The 17,640-nt window shown below is 46.0% G+C and overlaps 2 protein-coding genes across 2 annotated transcripts; both read left to right on the top strand.

The window, feature by feature from the left end:
• Nucleotides 1-4,423: 4,423 nt before the first annotated feature.
• LOC149980654 (protein NLRC3-like) lies at nucleotides 4,424-6,727 on the top strand. Its single transcript, XM_090188330.1, has 3 exons — nucleotides 4,424-4,539; nucleotides 4,655-4,821; nucleotides 4,923-6,727. The coding sequence occupies exons 1-3, from the start codon at nucleotides 4,424-4,426 to the stop codon at nucleotides 6,725-6,727; spliced, it is 2,088 nt and encodes a 695-aa protein (XP_090044456.1).
• Nucleotides 6,728-9,488: 2,761 nt separating this feature from the next.
• LOC110515004 (neoverrucotoxin subunit beta-like) lies at nucleotides 9,489-13,522 on the top strand. Its single transcript, XM_090188324.1, has 3 exons — nucleotides 9,489-9,749; nucleotides 12,593-12,639; nucleotides 12,809-13,522. Exons 1-3 carry the CDS (start codon nucleotides 9,526-9,528, stop codon nucleotides 13,369-13,371), a joined length of 834 nt encoding a protein of 277 aa, XP_090044450.1. The 5' UTR covers nucleotides 9,489-9,525; the 3' UTR covers nucleotides 13,372-13,522.
• Nucleotides 13,523-17,640: the final 4,118 nt, after the last annotated feature.

Here is a 17,640-nt window from a genome sequence, read left to right as displayed (position 1 = left end):
GGTCTGTGATGAAGTCAACAGATTTGTGGGACCAACGTCTGTGAGGGATTGGCAAAGGTTGAAGCTTCCCAGAAGGAAGATGAGGGGGGCGTTTGGTTTGGGCACAGACTGGACAGGTGAGTAAGAAATCCCTTACGTCGGATGCCAGTGTGGACCACCAGAATTTCCGGGCTAGAAGTTTGGTGGTTCGTGTAATGTCTGGATGTCCTGACCCCAAGGACGTGTGACAACATTGCACCAGCTGGTGTCTCAGGAGGAGCCTGGTCTAAGGTTTGGGTCTCTTGTATCGGCAGAGTGAACCTCCCACTGTACTGGTCCCATAATGCAAGAAGGAAGAATGGGTGTAGGGTCTTAGTTACTGATCGGAAGGTCAAACTGGCGAGAGAGAGCATCAGCTTGTACGTTTTTCTTTCCAGGGATGTAAGTAACATGAAAATGGAAGCGTGTGAAGAACCCAGCAGGCTTGTCTGGAGTTTATCCTCTTGGCCCCTCTGATATATTCCATATTACAATGATCTGTTAGGACAAGAAAGTTAATGTTGTGCGCCCTCCAACCAGTGGCGCCACTCCTCGAGAGCCAGCTTGATGGAGAGGACTTCTCTGTTCCCCACATCGTATTCCTCTCAGCGGGGGATAACTTCCTGAAGAAGGCCCAGAGTTGTGATTTGGAAGGTGTTCCCACCCGCTGAGAGAGTATTTGCTCCTACTTTGGAGGCATTCATCTCCAGGGTGAAAGGAAGGGTCGGATCAGGTTGGAGAAGGACAGGAGCTGAGATGAAGAGGCGTTTCAGGCTGAACGCAGTCAGGGCTGTATCAGTCCATTGAAGGGTCCGGGTCTTTTGGCTGGTAAGGGCAGTGAGGGGAGCGGTTTGGGCCCGTTGCTGACGGCGATGACTTTGTTCTCATCCATGCTGACCCGTCCAGGTGTCAGCACGAAGCCGAGGAAGCTCACATGGAAGGCGCTCTTGTCAGTCTTCACATAAAAGGTTATGGTCAAGGAGCCGTTGAAGAACCTTTTGCACATGCTTTATGTGTTCCTTCAGGGAGTAGGAGTATATCAGGAGGTCATCAATGTAGATGATGAGAAAGCGATTGATCATTTCCTGGCAAACCTCGTTCACAAAGGATTGGAAGATGGCGGGGGCGTTCGTAAGGCCGTAGGGCATGACCAGGTATTCATAGTGTCCTCGTGTGGTGATAAAGGCCGTCTTCCATTCGTCACCTTCACGTATACGGACAAGGTTATATACACTTCGCAGGTCGAGTTTAGTATAGATGTCGGCACGGCCCACTTGTTCAAGGGTCGCTGGGTACAAAGGAAGAGTTCTTGACCGTGACATCATTCAGGGAACGATAATCAATAGATGGACGGAGACCACCGTTCTTTTTTTCCAACGAAGAGGAAGCTGGACGCAGTCCGGGAAGAAGGACGAATGAAACCTTTTGAGTTATTCATCAATGTAGTTCTCCATTGCCTCATTTTCTGGGATAGGCAGGGGTTAAACATGGCCATTCTGTGGGGACACTCCAGGGAGTAATTTCAATAGCACAGTCTCCTGGACAATGTGGTGGCAGAGTGGAGGCCTTGACTTTGCTGAAGACGTTGCTGTACTGGGCGTATGCAAATTTTGACGTTCGATACACAGGAGAGGAGCACGGCCCAACTGCCTGGGCTCTGGAAGACTGACAGGATGCATGGGCTCTGGAAAACTGACAGGATGCACGGGCTCTGGAAAACTGACAGGATGCACGGGCTCTGGAAAACTGACAGGATGCACGGGCTCTGGAAAACTGACAGGATGCACGGGCTCTGGAAAACTGACAGGATGCACGGGCTCTGGAAAACTGACAGGATGCATGGGCTCTGGAAAACTGACAGGATGCACAGGCTCTGGAAAACTGACAGGATGCATGGGCTCTGGAAAACTGACAGGATGCATGGGCTCTGGAAAACTGACAGGATGCATGGGCTCTGGAAGACTGACAGGATGACGGAATCATGGAAAGAGAAGGTTTCGGGTTCCTGTTCTTCGGAGGTCGGCGATGAGGTGGTCGATGGCGAAACAAATGTATTGATTTAAATCCTGAAGGTCACCTCTACAGGCCAGCTCTGCCAGAAGTTCCATGTTGAGCCCTCTTCAGTAGATGCCAAGTAAAAACAGTCGGATTCCATCCACTCCCTGCAGACATGGTGCGGAACTCGAAGGCATACTCGGCAGCTGAATTGCGTCCTTGTTGAAGTTCTATGAGGTCTCCTATAGGAGGGAGTGCGATCAAATGAATACCTCTTTGAAGAGTTTGTGGAAATGGGTCTCGGATCTGAGTTCTGTGCTGTTGGCAGTCCATATGCCGGTGGCCCAATCCAGGGCTTTGCCTGTGAGTAGAGACACAACAAAATCCACCCTGCTCTTATCGATGGCGAAATTAGTGGGGTTGTGCTCAATGTGTTTGCTGCATTGCATCAGAAATCCCTGACATTTACCAGGTGAACCGTCATATTTTCCAGGCATGTGTATGAACGAAGGAGGCTATCGGTTACGATACCTGGCATCGGGGGTTGAAGGGATAGGCTGACGGAGAAGATGGCACATTTCCTCCATAAGCTCCTCTTACTGGGTTATGATACCTGGCATCGGGGGAGAAGGGATAGGCTGGTGGAGAAGATGGCACATTTCCTCCATAAACTCCTCTTGTTGGGTTATGATACCTGGCATCGGGGGAGAAGGGATAGGCTGGTGGAGAAGATGGCACATTTCTTCCATAAACTCCTCTTGCTGGTATACGATACCTGGCATCGGGGGTTGAAGGGATAGGCTGGTGGAGAAGATGGCACATTTCCTCCATAAACTCCTCTTGTTGGGTTACGATACCTGGCATCGGGGGTTGAAGGGATAGGCTGGTGGAGAAGATGGCACATTTCCTCCATAAGCTCCTCTTGTTGGGTTATGATACCTGGCATCGGGGGTTGAAGGGATAGGCTGGCGGAGAAGATGGCACATTTCCTCCATAAACTCCTCTTGCTGGGTTATGATACCTGGCATAGGGGGTTGAAGGGATAGGCTGGTGGAGAAGATGGCACATTTCCTCCATAAACTCCTCTTGTTGGGTTATGATACCTGGCATCGGGGGAGAAGGGATAGGCTGGCTGAGAAGATGGCACATTTCCTCCATAAACTCCTCTTGTTGGGTTATGATACCTGGCATCGGGGGAGAAGGGATAGGCGGAGAAGATGGCACATTTCCTCCATAAACTCCTCTTGCTGGGTTATGATACCTGGCATCGGGGGTTGAAGGGATAGGCTGGCGGAGAAGATGGCACATTTCCTCCATAAACTCCTCTTGCTGGGTTATGATACCTGGCATCAGGGTTGAAGGGATAGGCTGACGGAGAAGATGGCACATTTCCTCCATAAACTCCTCTTGTTGGGTTACGATACCTGGCATCGGGGGTTGAAGGGATAGGCTGGCGGAGAAGATGGCACATTTCCTCCATAAACTCCTCTTGTTGGGTTACGATACCTGGCATCGGGGGTTGAAGGGATAGGCTGGTGGAGAAGATGGCACATTTCCTCCATAAACTCCTCTTGCTGGGTTACGATACCTGGCATCGGGGGTTGAAGGGATAGGCTGGCGGAGAAGATGGCACATTTCCTCCATAAACTCCTCTTGCTGGGTTAGGCGCCGCAGTAGCACCGCTGAATCCATTCCGTTTTTAGGTGAGCGGTAATGAATATTCAGGGAGAAGATTCACACGCAGAGCACAGCAGATGTTGATTAAGCCTTCACAGAAGGCAGGAATCATGGTCACAAGCAGTCAATGGTAAAACACAGGTAGAAAGTCAAAAAAATCAAACACTACCGCACAAACATACAAACAGAAAGAACTGAACTAAATAGGGAGCTGATGAGACCAGATGAGAAACGAACAGAGGTGAAATCAATGAAGATAAATGAAAGACAAAGCTACGTTCCAGAACACAAAGAAACAGGGCTACGTTCCAGAACAAAAAGAAACAGGGCTACGTTCCAGAACACAAAGAAACAGGGCTACGTTCCAGAACACAAAGAAACAGGGCTACGTTCCAGAACACAAAGAAACAGGGCTACGTTCCAGAACACAAAGAAACAGGGCTACGTTCCAGAACACAAAGAAACAGGGCTACGTTCCAGACCACAAAGAAACAGGGCTACGTTCCAGAACACAAAGAAACAGGGCTACGTTCCAGAACACAAAGAAACAGGACTACGTTCCAGAACAAAGAAACAGGGCTACGTTCCAGAACACAAAGAAAAAGCAGAACCTTACACTTGGTATAGAACAAATACCTGCCAGCTATTTTAACTGTTTGTAATGTATCCTTGGAAATATTGACTGTTCTGTTATCTCTTATTGTAGCTGAGTGAGCTGTGACTTACACCTAAAATGAGTCTCTCTGGGGAGAGAGAGGAGGAGACCACTGCCTCTAAAATGAGTCTAATTGGGGAGAGAGAGGAGGGGAACACTGCCTCCAGAATTACCCAAGACACCAGTTCGAAGAGGTAAGAGATTAAATGTAAAATATACAGTTCTCTTAAAGATATGTGTTGTTGAAAGGAAGTAGATGAGGTATTGATTTGATTTTGATGAGGTGATCTGCCTCCCTGTTTTGTTCAGTGTCCAGAAGCCCAGAGCAGAGTCCCCTACAACCAGTCTGCTATCAATGAGGAGTGATCAGCCACCTGCTTTCAGCCAGGAACCATTACCAGATGAAAATAATGAAGTGGGGAGTTTGGACAGTGAGGATGCATTAAAGATCACACACAACCTTCTGGACAGAAGAAGTAAGACTGTGTTTCATACAATATCACAAAGAATGGTACAAAGGCCCTTATAAAACACACACATTAACTTATGAGTCCCAACTCTCATTGTTTTCCCACAGGTCAAACTCTGCTGACAGTCCAACAAGAGATTAAGGCTAAACTGAAACACAAGTATCAACACATATCTGAAGGAATTGGACACCATGGAAACCAAAGTCTGTTCAAAGACATCTACACAGAGCTCTACATCACAGAGGGTGGAAGTGGAGGGCTCAATAATGAACATGAGGTTAGACAGATAGAGATGGCATCCAAGAAACAAACCACACAAGAGACACCAATCAAATGCAACGACATCTTCAAGCCTTTACCTGGACAAGACAAACCAATCAGAACTGTGCTGACAAAAGGAATCGCTGGTGTTGGAAAAACAGTCTCTGTGCAGAAAGTCATCCTTGACTGGGCAGAAGGAAAAGCAAATCAAGACATTCATTTCATGTTTCCTCTTCCTTTCCGTGATCTGAACCTGAAAAAGGACCAATACAGTCTGATGCAACATATTTCCCACTACTTGTCAGAGCTGAAAGAGATTGACAGCATTGAAGATGGTGAAACCAAAACTGTTTTCATTTTTGATGGTCTGGATGAGTGTCGACTTCCTCTAGACTTCAAAAACAATGAGAAATGCTGTGATGTCACGAAGCCAACCTCAGTGGATGTGCTGCTGACAAATCTTATCAAGGGGAATCTGCTTCCCTCTGCTCTCCTCTGGATAACCTCACGGCCTGCAGCTGCCAATCAGATCCCTCCTGAGTGTGTTGACCAAGTGACAGAGGTACGAGGGTTCAATGATCCACAGAAGGAGGAATACTTAAGGAAGAAAATCAAAGATCCGAATCTGGCCAGTGAAATCATCAAACACATGAAGACGTCAAGGAGCCTCCACATCATGTGCCACATACCAGTCTTCTGTTGGATATCAGCCACTGTCCTTGAGATGATGCTGAAAGAGGCAGAGAAGGATGAAGTCCCCAAAACTCTGACCCAGATGTACTCACATTTCATTCTCATCCAAATCATTGCGAAGAACAAGAAGTACAACAAAGCCACAGAGACAAACCCCAAGGAACTGTCTCAGTCAGACAAAGAGATGATCCTGAAACTGGCAAAGCTGGCTTTCCAACAGCTGCAGAAGGGCAACCTGATCTTCTATGAGGAGGACCTGAGAGAGTGTGGCCTTGATGTCACAGAGGCGTCAGAGTACTCAGCATTGTGTACAGAGATCTTTAAAGAAGAATCTGGGCTGTACCAAGACAAGGTCTACAGCTTTCTGCATCTGAGCATTCAGGAGTTTCTAGCAGCAGTGCATGCTTTAGAATCTTGTTTGGACAAGAAGGAAAATGTTTTCTCCCAAACTAGTGATGATGAAGAGAAGGAGTCAATCCAGTTGTCTGACTTACACAGGAGAGCAGTGGACCAGGCCTTGAAGAGTGAGAATGGACACCTGGACCTGTTCCTCCGCTTCCTTCTGGGTCTCTCACTGGAGTCCAATCAGAATCTGTTACGAGGCCTTCTGACACAGACAGGAAGTACAACACAGACCAATGAGGAAACAGTTGAGAGAACAGTCAGGTACCTTTCAGACAAGATCAAGGAGGAATCCTCACCAGAAAGGATCATCAACTTGTTCCACTGTCTGAATGAACTTGGTGCCAACTCTCTAGTTGAAGACATGCAGAACTCCCTGCATTCAGGAACTCTTTCAGAAACAAGACTAAAACCTGACCAATGTTCAGCCCTGGCCTACCTGTTACTGATGTCAGAGGAGGTGCTGGAGAAGTTTAAACTGAAGAGATACAACACATCAGAGAAAGGTTATCAGAGGTTAATGCCGGTAGTGAAAACCTGCAAGAGAGCACTGTGAGTTATGTTATTGAGTTGATTTATACAGTATCATTATAATGAAGGATTTGTATATCTAACAGATTATCTCCTCTCTCCAGACTGGATGGCTGTAAACTCACATATAAATCCTGTGAGACTCTGGTCTCAATTCACCAGACACCAAACTGCCCTCTGAGAGAACTGGACCTCAGCTATAATGACCTGGAAGACAGAGGAGTGAAGCTGCTCTGTGTTGGACTAACCAATCCACTCTGCAACATACAGACACTAGTGTGAGTTAAATATCTTCAGTATCCCTTGTTGCTTTATTGTTTATTTATTCGTAGTTATTACCTATACATAAAATGTGATAAATATATAAAATAAATGTTACGACTCTCTTGGTGTGGCTGGCAGGATGGAACAATATCAGTCTAACACATAGGAGAGTAAACCTGCTAGTCTGGCATATTTATTCAAAATAATAGAATCACAAAGGTTCTCAAACTGTAACTGAAAACTAAAGGCTCTAATGATCTGAACCTAGAGTTAGACTTAACTTGAATGAAAACTAGCTAGGCTACTACCCAGCTTCACTTGCAGTCCGGCTAGTTTTGCTGTGGAGACCACAATGTCCAGCCAGGAGCTCTCCCTTGCTGAACTAAAGCAACACCTTAAATGTCCCAGGAGCGTTGCTGCATAACGAGGCTAAGTGGACTCAGGAGTGGATATAGCCCTGCAGCCTAGCTTGCGGCAGCCTAGCCTAGCTTGCGGCAGCCTAGCTTGCTGCAACCTACAATGCTGGTTGTGGGGTGTTGCTGACACTCAAAACAGTGGCTATCCCCCGGCCACATTCCTGGAGGCACCACACAAAGGTTAAATATCTTGAGTGAGTTGGTATGTTTTTAACGTGAGTTATTCCTCAGCATTGTTGAAGGCTCATTTCTGATTGGCTAGAAGGGCATTCTAGAATGCACATTCAAATCAGATTACGGGACAGCTGGAAAAGATATGATGACGCGATAAGCGCCTATACATGCAGAGAGGACAAGCAACAAAGTTACAGAAAGCAAAACCGAAATTGGATACATTGTGAACACAGGACTAGCGAAGTCAATTGGATACATTGTGAACACAGGACTAGCGAAGTCAATTGGATACATTGTGAACACAGGACTAGCGAAGTCAATTGGATACATTGTGAACACAGGACTAGCGAAGTCAATTGGATACATTGTGAACACAGGTCCAGCGAAGATAGACGTAGCTAGCTAGCTAGCAATTGATTTGTTTTTTGCAGATAATTGTTTTTTTTTTCAGATCATTTGATGACTTGAACATGAATTTCTCATGTCCCTACTGTTGCAGACATGACACTTTTGAGGGAGCATGCAATTGGCATGGTGACTACAAGAATGTCCACCAGAGCTGTTTCCAGAGAACTCGATGTTTATTTCTCTACCATAAGCCGCATCCAACTTAATTTTAGGTTTGCTGATGTCAACTTTGCGAACCGAGTGCCCCATGGCGGCGGGAGGGTTATGGTATGGACAGGAATAAGCTACGGACAATGAACACAATTGAATTTTATCAATGGCAATTTGAAAAAAGCACAGAGATACAGTGACGAGATCCTGAGGCCCATTGTCGTGCCATTCATCTGCCGCCATCACCTCATGTTTCAGCATGATAATGCACAGCCCCATATTGGATCTGTGCACAATTCCTGGAAGCTAAAACATTTCCCAGTTCTCTCATGTCCTGCATACTCACCAGACATGTCACCCATTGAGCATGTTTGGGATGCTCTGGATCGAAAGTGTACGACAGCGTGTTCCAGATCCAGCCGATATCCAGCAACTTCGCACAGCCATTGAAGAGGAGTGGGAGAACATTCCACAGGCCACAATAAACAGCCTGATCAACTCTATACGAAAAGAGATGAGGCAAATGGTGGTCACACCAGATACTGACTGGTTTTCTGAATTATATCTGTATTCCCAGTCATGTGAAATTCATAGATTAGGGCCTAATGAATTAATTTAAATTAGTTGATTTCCTAATGAACTGTACCTCAGTTCAATCTTTGAAGTGGTTGCATGTTGAGATTATATTTTTTGGGTCAGTGTATTTTGCTCTCATTCTGCCTGCAGAGGTCCAGCCTGTGTTAGAAAAAGTGTATCACTATATCTCCTCTCTCCAGACTAGCCGGCTGTAAACTCATATATGAATCCTGTGAGACTCTGGCCTCAGCTCTGCAGACACCAAACTCCCCCGTAAGAGAACTGGACCTCAGCTACAATGACCTGGGAGACAGAGGAGTGGAGCTGCTCTGTGTTGGACTAACCAGTCCACTCTGCAACATACAGACACTAGTGTGAGTTAACTATCTTCAGTATGAGTTATTATGTGGATGTTTTAAACATGTGTTAATCATGTGTTCTTCTGCCCTCTAGTCTAGGTCAGTGTGGTCTGACAGAGGGTTGCTGTTCAGATCTGGCCTCAGTCCTGAGTTCACCCAACTCACAACTGAAACAACTGGAGCTGAGAGACAATGACCTGCAGGACTCAGGAGTTACACTGCTGTCTGCTGGACTGAAGGATCCAGACTATAAACTACACACACTGGGGTAAGTACAGCTGTTTCAGTCAGGTTGGTACTGGGCTGAGTTACACTGCTGTCTGCTTGACTGGAGGATCCAGACTGTAAACACACACTGGGGTAAGTACAGCTGTTTCAGTCAGGTCGGTACTGAGCTTAGTGAAATAAATACTCTGAAAATCTAATATTTCATCAAAATGTTTGTGTCATGGACAAATGTATTGGTGTCCTACAAGATGATTGACACCAGTACACCAACCGAGACATCTGTTGTGTCTCTCTGTAGGCTGTCTGGCTGTCTGGTCACAGAGGAGGGCTGTGCTGCTCTGTCTTCATCTCTGAGGTCAAACCCCTCCCACCTGAAAGAGCTGGACCTGAGCTACAATCACCCAGGAGACTCTGCAGGGGAACTGCTTTCAGCTGCTCTGGTGGATCCCACATATAAACTGATGAAGCTGAAGTAAGTCAGAATATATTTCCTAATAGTGTGAGCAGCGGTCGTGTCATACAGGTGCAATACCAAGGATGTGAACCCTTTGGAATTACCTGGATTTCTGCATCAGTTGGTCATGAAAGTCACAACAATAGACAAACACAGTGTGCTTAAACTAATAACACACAAACTATTGTATTTTTATTGTCTATATTGAATACAGAATTTAACCATTCACAGTGTAGATTGGAAAATGTATGTGAACCCCTAGGCTAATGACTTCTACAAAAGCTAATTGGAGTCAGGAGTCAGCTAACCTGGAGTCCAATCAATGAGACGAGATTGGAGATGTTGGTTAGAGCTACGTTGCCATATAAAAAAAACTCACAAAATTTGAGTTTTCTATTCACAAGAAACATTGCCTGATGTGAACCATGCCACGAACAAAATAGATCTCAGAAGACCTAAGATTAAGAAAGGGTTAGAAAAGTATCTCTGAAAGCCTTGATTTTCATCAGTCCACGGTAAGACAAATTGTCTATAAATGGAGAAAGTTCAGCACTGTTACTACTCTCCCTAGGAGTGGCCGTCCTGCAAAGATGACTGCAAGATCACAGCACAGAATGCTCAATGAGGTTAAGAAGAATCCTAGAGTGTCAGCTAAAGACTTACAGAAATCTCTGGAACATGCTAACATCTCTTTTGACGAGTCTACGATATGTAAAACACTAAACAAGAATGGTGTTCAAGGGAGGACGCCACGGAAGATGCCACTGCTGTCCAGAAAAAAACATTGCTGCACTTCTGAAGAAAAAGAGCTCCTGGCAAAATATTCTGTGGACGAATGAAACTAAAGTTTAGTTTTTTGGAAGGAAGGAACACACAACACTATGTGTGGAGAAAAAAAGGCACAGCACACCAACATCAAAACCTCATCCCAAATGTAAAGTATGGTGGAGAGAGTATCATTGTTTTGGGCTGCTTTGCTGCCTCGGGGACTGGACACTTTGCTATTATAAATTTGGGAATTCATTTTTTCCGTTGATCAAGACATTTTGCAGGAAGGCTATCTTCTCCGCCAATTTAAGCTCAACAGAAGATTGGTGATGCAACCGGGCAATGACCCAAAACACAGAAGTAAATCAGAGTCCTGATCTCAACCCGATTGGGATGCTGTGGCATGACCTCAAGAGACCGGTTCACACCTGACATCCCAAGAATATTGCTGAACTGAAACAGTTTTGTAAAGATGAATGGTCCAGAATTTCTCCCGACCATTGTGCAGGTCTGATCCGCAACAACAGAAAACATTTGGTTTGAGGTTATTGAAGGAGCTTCAACCAGTTATTAAATCCAATCGATAGTCTCAGAGTTGAACTCTTTTCCAACCGTTCAGCCAAAACTACAGCCAAAACTACAGCTGAATGGTCTCCGTAGAGTTGTAGTTCTTAACCATTTTAACATGTAACAGTTGTAGTTCTTAACCATTTTAACATGTAACAGTTGTAGTTCTTAACCATTTTAACATGTAAGAGTTGTAGTTCTTAAACCAGCTCCATGTTTTCTAGTCTTATCCTCTGGTAGACTTGTAATGTTTAACCAGCGTACCCCGCCATGTTTTGGTCTTAGAAAATTTGACCATTATGCAACCTTAGCACATCGTGGTTTACGTGGTCTGGTGTGAATTGGGTCACGGAGGGGGGCTTTTATACTTGAATAGAAAAGGGGTGGGTCTCATCGTGTTTGTGGCCCACCTGGGCGTGGCTACTGACTGCATAAATTACCGTAAAACAACCAATTATCATTTAGAAGAATAAATCACACTGTTTTCTTTTTTCAAAAGTATTCTTCAACTTCTTCATCCATCTTATACAACATTCAAAAGTAAACCTGACAGCTGGGAAAATGTACACTTTTTAAGAGATATAGTTATGTGTGTTTCCTGTCCTTCATGAGATCACCAAATAAAACGACACGACTGTCTCTTAAGTGTCCATGGACCATTCCCACATTCCCAAAAAATGTAAATATTGTTTAATTCTCCCATTTTGGGGATTAGGAGTTTCTAAATAAAAATGATTTGTTCTCCATAGGATCTCTTGCTCCATACTCCATGGGATAGGATCTCTAGCTCCATACTCCAAGGCAGCAAAGAGAGAGAGTTTCTAGCAGGAGTTTATGACCGTTTTAAAACCTGATGTGGGAGAGAGAGTGAGAGGGGAGCCACGATATACACCCCAAAAAGGGCCACATCGTGACAATGGTGTGTTCAATAAATACATGAAAACGTAGAATTGTTTGTGTGTTATTAGCATAAGCAGACTGTGTTTGTCTATTGTTGTTTACATTTGATGACCAATTTATGCAGAATTCCAGGTAATTCCAAAGGGTTCGCATACTTTTTCTTGCCACTGTATGTAGTGGAGTAGGTTCAGTAACATGAGGACATGATGGTAGAATTAAGGGGGAAGTTTACTCAGCAGGCTGAGCACTCCAACGCAGCATACATCATCACCACATGAATACTCTTCTTCTGCATCTCTGATATCCTGTTGGAATTGTACTCTGTTCTGTATGTAGTAGGTAGGATATAATACCTGTATGTCTCTAGTAATGAATTGTACTCTGTTCTGTATGCAGTAGGTAGGATATAATACCTGTATGTCTCTAGTAATGAATTGTACTCTGTTCAGTATGCAGTAGGTAGGATAGAATACCTGTATGTCTCCATTCTGTATGCAGTAGCTAGGATAGAATACCTGTATGTCTCTAGTAATGAACTTGGATAGTACACCAGAACACAACAATATGGTTTAAATGTTGACTGCTTTATTAGGTCTTTATCAGTCAATAACCTGTCTATCCTACAGTGTGGATCATGGTGGAGAGTGCAGGCTGAAATCAGGGCTGAGGAAATGTAAGTCTCTTCAATCCTAATTAACTGTATATTCAGAACTATGGTAACTAATCAATACTTGTTCTTCTTAATTAACTGTATATTCAGAACTATAGTAACTAATCAATACTTGCACTGTAACATTTTATATGAAGATGTGGTTTGATCAAACTCTCCTTTTTGTTTACAGATGCTTGTCATCTCACCCTGGACCCAAATACAGTAAACCCACACCTGATACTGTCTGAGGGGAACAGGAAGGTGACATGGGTGTTGGAGAAGCAACATTATGAAGACCATCCAGACAGATTTGATTGTCTTTTCCAAGTTCTCTGCAGAGAAGGCTTATCTGGAGGTCGTTATTACTGGGAGGTGGAGATGGACGGTGACCAGATTTACATCGGTGTGGTGTACAAAGGAATGAAGAGGAGGGGAGATGAGGATGACAGTTGGATTGGACTCAATAGGAAGTCCTGGTGTTTATTCTGCTCTGATAGCGGTTATGACTTTTACCATCCCGGAGTCAGTGTCAGAAGATCCATCTCTGATCCAGTTCCTAACAGAGTTGGAGTGTATCTGGACTGGTCAGCTGGTACTTTGTCCTTCTATAGTGTGTCCTCCTCTGGTACACTGACACACCTTTACACAGAACACACCAGATTCACTGAACCCCTCTATCCTGGGTTTGGGTTTGAGGTTTCCTCCTCCTCAGTCACTCTGTGTCAGATAGACGATCGACACAATCAAAGGTGAGTCATCGATCTAGGTAACAATCATTCTAGGTAACATAATAACAAAATCCTCATTAATCATCCTACCAGGAATCAAGGTAAGACCCAGATTCAGACACATTGATTTGACAATGGTTTAATATTCCAACAGGGGCAGGCAATAGACAGGTCGAGGCAGGCAGGGGTCAGTAAACCAGAGGTGGGGCAAAGGTACAGGTCGGCAGGCGGGCTCAGGGTCAAGGGTCAGGGGCAGCCAGAGTGGTCAGGCATGCTGGCTAAGAGTCAGGACAGGCAAGGGTCAAAACCAGAAGGGCGAGAAAAGAGAGACTGGGGAAAAGCAGGAGCTGAGATCAAAACCGCGGGTTGACTTGACAAACAAGACGAACTGGCAACGTACAAACAGAGAACACAGGTATAAATACACAGGGGGTAATAGGGAAGATGGGCGACACCTGGAGGGGGGTGGAGCCAGTCACAAGGACAGGTGAAACAGATCATGGAGTGACAGTGCCCCCCCCCTCTAGGGGCGCCACCTGGCGTCCTACCTGGGGGCATACCTGGTTGATCGTGGTGTCAGCGTTGAAAATCTGCGATGAAGCCTAGGTCCGGGATGTCCCTGGCAGGGACCCATCACCTCTCCTCTGGGCCATAACCCTCTCAGCCAACCTGGTACTGGAACCACCTGCCCCAAGGTCGAATCTTCAGGAGATGCCTCACTGTGTAAGCCGGTAGAGGGGTGGGCCTGGAAACACCAGAGACGAAGGGCTGTGAGACATTGGTTTGAGTCTGGACACATGAAAGGTGGAACGTATACAAAGGGTACAGGGCAACAGAAGAAGAACAGCAGAGGGGCTTATAATCTTGGAGATTGGGAATGGGCCGATAAACTTGCGGGAGAGTTTGTGGGATTCCACCCGGAGCGGCAGATCCTGGGTGGATAGCCATACCTTCTGCCCAAGACGATACCGCGGAGCCGGGGTCCGATGGTGACCCGCTTGTCGTCGATTCCTGGAGGTGGTCTTGAGGAGGGCCGACCGGGCTCTCCTCCAGGTACGGCGACAGCGGCGGACAAACATCTGGGCAGAAGGTGCGCTGATCTCTTCCTCCTGCTAGAGGAGACCAGGCAGCGCAGAGTTGTCTCAAGATCCTGTTTGGCTCGCTCCGACTGGCCATTGGACTGGAGGTGGAACCCAGAGGACAGGCTGGCTGACGACCCAATGAGGGTGCAGAACGCCTTCCAGAACTGGGATGAGAACTGAGGACCCCGGTCGGAGACCATGTCCACGGGAGGTCCATGGATCCGGAAGACGTGCTGGTCCATGAGCTGGGCCGTCTCCTTGGACCAGGGTAGTTTTGGGAGTGGAATGAAGTAAGCGGCCTTGAAAAAACAGTCAACCATGGTCATGATGGCAGTGTTTCCCTCAAACTGTGGGAGACCCGTTACGAAATCCAGGGATATGTGGGACCAGGGACGGTGAGGGACAGGCAGTGGTTGCAGAAGACCAGCCGGAGCTTGCCGAGGAGTCTTATTCTTGAGTTTGAGTTTGAGTTTATTTTTATTTTTACAGGGACAGTGCACATTAATCAACGTTTCAGTAAAAGTGCCGGTTTTAGCCAGCCGGCTAATTTTCAACCGCAGTCCCTGGGCAGGTTATTAAAAACAATTACAATATAGACAATAGCAGCATAGAACAAGCAAGACATAGCAACATAGGACAAGCAAGACATAGCATACAGAGCAACATAGGACAAGCAAGACGTAGCATACAGAGAGAGCAACATAAAACAAAAAGCAGCAAGACAAAATTCATAAAAGCAACAAAGTGTTTCCACACCTCACAAGCTACAGACAACAGACAACATGGAAAGTGACAATACACAGCTAGGGATTATGATCACAAATCTGATTGACCTTTAGCCATGTCTTCAAGCATTTTGTGAAAGTGTGATATGTGGTGCAGTTATGTGTGTCTGATGGCAGTGTATTCCAGACATGGGAAGCTCTCACAGAGAATGCAGATTTACTAAAGGTGCTTTTCCTTAGGGGAACTATACAGTCACCTCTCATGGCAGACCTTGTGGATCTGCTGCCATATGTCTGGGTTTTCTGTTTAACAAAAATATTGAGTGGAGGGGGAGCCAGGCCATTAAGGATCTTGAATACAAGACATGCGTCGGTGTATTGCACAAGATTTTCCCAACTCAAGAGCTCATGCTTTCTAAGAATGTGACAATGATGATGGCTATTGGGCTTCCTATCAAGCACTTTGAGAGCCTGTTTGTAGACAGACTGAATAGGTTTTAATGTTGTACAGCAAGCTTGGGCCCAACTAGTCAAGCAGTATGTTAAGTGGGGGAGTATCATAGTTTCGAAGTACAGTTTTGCTACCTCTGTAGTCAAACAATTTCGTATAAATCGGAAATTAGCTAGGTTGAATTTGGTTATTTGAATTACTTTTTTCACATGCTTTTTAAAAGAGAGGTTGGAATCAAGTATGATGCCAAGGTACTTAAAATCGGATACCACCTGGAGCTTCTCCCCTGACACATAGACAGCTATGTGGACAGTGACATCTATGACATCTATTCTGAGCACAGACCGTGCAGGTGGAGACAAACGCGGCGACATCCGGAACCATCGTAGTCCAATTTCCTCTCCCTCCGTTGTTCCATAATCGGCCATTGATTCAGATGGTCAAAGTGATGATGGAATTGAGCTCCGTAGGTAACTCCCGCGCTGCAAGCTCGTCCTTGACCTCCTTCGAGACATTGTGCAGAAACATATCGAACAGTGCCTCAGTGCCTCAGTGCCTCCAATGTGCGGGAGTCCTGTCAAAGCTGGATTAGTTTCCGGGGGGCCTCTCGCCCGGAGAATGGGGCATCAAAAACCTTCCCCACATCTTCCACGAACCCCTCCAGACTAGCGCATTTGGCCGGCTGTTGTTCCCACATGGCAGTATCCCAGGTGAGAGCTCTCCTGGACATCAGCGTGATAAGGTAGGCTATCTTAGAGTGATCCGAGTGGAAGGAGGAAGGCTGAAGTTCGAAGACGAGCACACTGAGCTAGGAATGCCCGGCAGGTGCTCGGCTCTCCATTGAAATGTTCTGTAGGAGGTAAGGAGGTATGTTCTGTAGGAGGTAAGCGGGGCTCCCGAGAAGGTGGAGTGACCAATCAGACGGCGCTGCTAGCAGCTGAGGCTGCCTCCCCGACAACCCGTGGAATTGCTCCAGCAAACTGTCCAACGCCCGGCCATGGCATTCAGCCAACGTTTGGACCCCCCTCCACAAGGCGACGAAGCAATTCCTCGTGCCTATCGATGGTGGCTCACTGGGTGGAGATGGCGTTGTGCAGCTGGCTGGGTCAGTCATGGCCAGATCGTATTATCAGGAATCAGATGCAGACACATTGAATTGACAATAGTTTAATATTCCAACAGGGGCAGGCGATAAACCGCTCAAAGCAGGCAGGGGTCAGTAAACCAGAGGTGGGGCAACAGTACCAAACGGCAGGCTGGCTCAGGGTCAAGGTAGGCAGAGGTCAACAATCCAGAGGTGGGGCAAAGGTACAGGCAGGCTCAGGGGCAGGCAGAGTGGTCAGGCAAGTGGTCTAAGAGTCAGGACCGGCAAGGGTCAAAACCAGAAGGGCGAGAAAAAGAGAGACTGGGAAAAGCAGGAGCTGAGAACAAAAACGCTGGTTAACTTGACAAACAAGACGAACTGGCAAAAGACAAACAGAGAACACAGGTATAAATACACTGGGGATAATGGGGAAGATGGGCTACACCTGGAGGGGGGGGGGGGTGGAGACAATCACAAGGACAGGAGAAACAGACGAGGGTGTGATGCATCCGCCAGTTTAAGATATATCTGTGTTTCAATCCACCTCATCCACGGTGAAAGGTGGCAGAGCGTTTTGTCAGAACTGTCAACGTGCTAACTTGTGTTTGTAGCGTCAGAACCGGTTTGGCTACAAACTCATCTGACCCCACAATGAAAAGGGCCGATTTTCACGAACTACTCCATTTGAGTTGTCACTAACCCCCCCAAAAACATATTGCCAAAGCTTTCTTATATCTCCTACGTGTAGGAAAGACACTTCAAAACCTTGTCTTATGATTTATTTTTTGACTGTCTTCTATGTATGTGTTCTTCAATGTGTTTCTATGGGCTTAGATTAGTAGTAGTTATATTAGTAGTAGTGGTGTGTTTTCAAGTGTTCTGTTGGACCTACAGACAGTTATATTAGTAGTAGTGGTGTGTTTTCATGTGTTCTGTTGGACCTACAGACAGT

The sequence above is a fragment of the Oncorhynchus mykiss genome, chromosome 10 (assembly GCF_057628025.1).
Source record: "Oncorhynchus mykiss isolate SJ-2025 chromosome 10, ASM5762802v1, whole genome shotgun sequence".
Classification (NCBI taxonomy): Eukaryota; Metazoa; Chordata; class Actinopteri; order Salmoniformes; family Salmonidae; genus Oncorhynchus; species Oncorhynchus mykiss.
Note: the sequence above shows the minus strand (reverse complement) of the source record. Positions and strands in the feature narration are given on the sequence as shown.